At 45.5% G+C, this 4,236-nt stretch overlaps 1 protein-coding gene across 1 annotated transcript in view; it reads left to right on the top strand.

Annotated features, from left to right (window-relative positions):
• The window catches only part of CHRNA9 (cholinergic receptor nicotinic alpha 9 subunit), a 9,805-nt gene extending 6,873 nt beyond the window's left edge, over positions 1-2,932 (top strand). Inside the window, 1 exon segment of the mRNA XM_006029216.1 lies at positions 2,367-2,932. Within this exon segment, the coding sequence (XP_006029278.1) occupies positions 2,367-2,932 (566 nt within the window).
• Positions 2,933-4,236: the final 1,304 nt, after the last annotated feature.

The raw sequence follows: 4,236 nt of genomic DNA, 5'->3' as shown, positions 1-4,236 counted from the left end.
CTTAGGAACACTGAGGCAAAGAACTCGTTGAGGAGTTCAGCCTTGTCCCCCCTGTCCGTCACCAATTGCTTCTGCCCATTTAGTAGGGGTCCTATTCCTCCCTGGGCCTTCCTTTTACTCCCGATATATCTAAACAACAATTTTTTGTTATCCTTTACTTGGGATGCCATCCTCAGCTCCATGGTAGCTTTGGACCGTCTAACTGCCTCCCTACAAGTGCGAGCAGAGGAGGTATACTCCTCTTTTGGTAATCTCTCCCCGGGATTCAATACTGACCTTGCACTTGTCAGTATTGAATCCCATCCTGTTTTCATCTGCCCACCCCTGTAATCTGTCTAGATCTAGTTGCAGCCTGTCCCTCTCCTCCAGTGTGCCCACTTCTCCCCACATTTTAGTGTCATCCGCAAATTTGAACAAGGTGCTTTTCACTCCCTCGTCCAAGTCGCTGATGAAGATGTTGAACAGTGTGAACCCAAGGACACAGCCCTGGGGGACCCCACTTCCCACATACCTCCAGTTCAAAAAAGACCCATCCACCACCACTGTCTGGGTGAGGCCCTCCAGCCAATTTGTGACCCATCTGACTGTGTAGGCATTGACGCCACAGTCGCTAATTTCTTAATCAGAACAGTGTCAAAGGCCTTCCTAAAGTCCAGAAAGACTACGTCCACCACGACACCTGCATCCAAGGATTTTGTTACCTGGTCATAGAAGGCAACCAGGTTGGTCTGACAGGGCCTGCCTCTAATGAACCCATGTTAGTTGCCCCTAAGCATAATCTCCCCTGCTGGCCCCTCGTGGACATGCGCCAGGATAATTCTTTCAAAAAGCTTACCCAGGACTGAGGTAAGACTAACAGGCCTGTAGTTTCCTGGGTCCTCCTTCCTCCCTTTTTTGAAAATAGGAACTACATTGGCCCTTTTCCAGTCCTCCGGCACCTTGCCAGAGCACCATGAGTGCTCGTAAAGCTGTGCCAAGGGTCCCACAATGACCTCTGCTAATTCCCTCAGCACTCTGGGGTGGAGATCATCAGGACCTGCTGACTTGAACACATCTAGACCCACCAGAAGTTCCCTGACTAGGTCCTCAATGACCCTGGGCCTGGCTGTGCCTCCCCTGGGTCCGTTGGGGATCCCAGTGGGGGGGATGCCCCAATCCCTGCTCAAAAAGATGGAGGCAAAGAAATTGTTAAAGAGGTTAACTTTGTTGTCTCGTGCGGCCACCAGATTTCCTAGTGTATCCTGCAGAGGCCTTATGTTAACCAGGACCTTCTTTTTACCCGCTATGTGTTTAAAAAAGGACTTCTTGTTATCCTTGATCTGGGTCGCTAGTCCCAGTTCCATCTCTGCCTTAGCCTTCCTAACAGTCCCCCTACAATCTCAGGCAATGGAAGTATAATCCTCCTTGGTGATGGCCCCTCCCTTCCATTGGGTGTACACCTCCTTTTTAGCTTTGAGACGTTAGTGGATGCTTTTGGTGAGCACTCCTGCGCTCTTTGATCCATGTGGGGATTGTCATTCTTTGGGCTTTGAAGATCATCTCCTTAAGGAGCGACCACTCTTCCTAGACTCCCAACTCCCCTCCCCTCCCCTCTGGGACCTCAGTGCCTCCCTAACTAGTCTCCTTACCTCATTGAAATCCGCCCTCCTGAAGTCTAGGGCTTTTGCCTTGCCACAGGCTTTTGACACCCTGTGCTGGATGGTGAATTCCAGTAGGCGATGATCACTATCGCCCAGGTGGTCGAGAACCCGCAGTCCACTCACTAGGTCATTGCCTGTGGCCAGGACCAGGTCCAACAAGGCATTTCCCCTGGTGGGACTGTGCACCTCCTGGGTTAGATGGAGGTTCTGTAACTCAGCTAGGAACCTACGTGAGCGGTCAGACCTGGCTGACTGCTCTTCCCAGCAGATGTCTGAATAGTTTAGGTCACCCATGATGACTACGTCCCTTGACTTAACTGCCTCCACAAGCTGACCTGAGAATTCCCGGTCCAGCTCTTCCCCTGGTTGGGTGGCCTGTAGTCAACCCCTACCGTTAAGTCCCTTCCCCCCTGACCCCCTTGTATATGGACCCAGAGCACTTCAGTGTGCCCCTCCTCTGACCCAGTGCTGTCAGAATGTGGGAGTGTGGGAGTGTGAAGAATATTGACCTTGATTATTCAATGAAGATTCTTATCCAAATGGTATAATTATAGTAATGATCTGTGTGAGGTCTTTATTTTAATAAATTAATTCCTTTTTAAGTGGCAAATTTAGTGCAAATAGCTTCTTACCGTTCTGTTTAGCTTCATGTTGTGTTTTTTCATTTCTGGAGAAGATGATTTAACATTAATATTTTTAATACACATTCACTTTTGAACATTACAGGCAAATATTACATAGCAACTATGACAATGATCACTGCCTCCACCGCACTGACAATCATCATAATGAATATTCATCACTGTGGGTCAGAAGCAAAACCTGTTCCACAATGGGCCAGGGTGGTTATTTTGGACTATATGTCAAAAATTTTTTTTGTTTATGATGTGGGTGAGAATTGCATAAGTCCACAAAGGGAGAAAGATCAAGAACATAAATTAAGGAAGGATAAGTATCAGAAAAGACAAGACAGATATGAAGAGGTAAGGAATCAACTTTCCAGGAACAGAAACAATGACAGTGACCTCAAGAAGCAGCTGAATGGACCTATAAATAAAAGCTATGGAATTCAGTGTGAAAATGCAAAGGATGGTGTCAACTGCTGTTCTTGCTATAAAATACTGATAAAAAATATTGAGTATATTGCTAATTGTGTTAGAGACCACAAAGCAAACCGTGCTAAAGGGATTGAGTGGAAAAAAGTAGCAAAAGTGATGGACAGATTCTTCATGTGGATTTTTTTTATTATGGTGTTTTTTATGAGCATGCTGATCATTGGTAAAGCAGTTTAAAGATGTTTAACTTTAAAAAACTTTAAAGCAGTTTAAAGATGTTTGAATACATTTAATTTTATGTATGAATGAATGTTTAGCTAATTTGCCTTAATGGTACTCTGCCACTGATAGATGTATTTCTGTTTTCATAGCTCTAATTCTGTAAAAACAAGCAAAGTCATTTGAGAGAGCAGTAAGACAGGCATCTGGTTAGAATGACTTAATCAGGTGAGGCATCCAAATTTTGCTCAGCTAAGGGCCATATTAAAAACTTGCTAGGGGTTGCAGACAATTTAATGGAGGCAACTGTTTTGAACTTAGAAGTGCAACCTATGGGAGCTTGCTGAACAAGCACACTGTCTTGATTTAAGTGAGTTATAGCTTGGATCATGGTGAAATGTTGCCCTCTAGAAGCAGTGATCCCCGAGAGATGCACTTCCATATTTAAGATCACAGGACTCAAAGAGCTGTATCTACTCTGCTGCCTAGTCTGATCTGCCCTTACTTTGTCCTAGAACACTTGACAGTCCTTCAACAGTTCCCTTAAGACCATTTCTGCCTGGCCCTGACTTCTTTTCCTCCCTTTCTTGCTTCATTTTTCTAACTGGGGCTTTCTCATCATCAACACCTACCTCTAACTGCTGTTAGAATTTTACCTCTAAATACTTTGGGAACTTGCTAAAGACAATGTCTACCTTGATTGCCTACAGCTAGTCTGCTGCTGGATCCTGTCCAATATCACTTTTTTGTCACCAGGACTGCTATTTCACTAGTTCTAAGACCTGTTTCTTGATGTCTCGGGGCCACCTCTATCCTCTTTTCTTTCATCTTTTTATTGGCTTTGAGAACTGCCTTCTCCCCTCCTGGTGCCATGTCCTCCTGTACATTGGTACAGTGAAAAGCCCAGGCTGGTCCTGGTCTTGTTTGGAAGCTTTAGGGCTTGTGTATACGACCAATGTGGTGAGTCTGCGAGTGCTGTTATCCCACCTGCCTGGTCCTGCTCAGCATGAGCCAAACCCTGATAGTAGGCAGAGTATAAAGTTTAGCACAGCCCTGACCTGTGCCCCAGCATTGTCCTCAAGCTCTTTGTCTTCTTCATGCTTCTTGGCATGCTACCAGAACTATGCTAAACTAGGTACACTGCCTGTTTTTCATGCTTTTATGTACACAGAGTGGGAGCATGTAGGCTGGCTGTACTCTTATGCTCAGGATGGAAGCAGCATAGACATGGCCTTAGACACTTGTAATACTGCTACTGCTGCAGTTGGGAACTGTGACTGCTGCTTCACCCCTGTCACTTCATCTTAGAATCATAGAAAATT

The sequence above is a fragment of the Alligator sinensis genome, unplaced genomic scaffold (genome assembly GCF_000455745.1).
Source record: "Alligator sinensis unplaced genomic scaffold, ASM45574v1 scaffold246_1, whole genome shotgun sequence".
Lineage (NCBI taxonomy): Eukaryota > Metazoa > Chordata > Crocodylia > Alligatoridae > Alligator > Alligator sinensis.
This window is presented reverse-complemented; position numbering and strand designations above follow the sequence as displayed.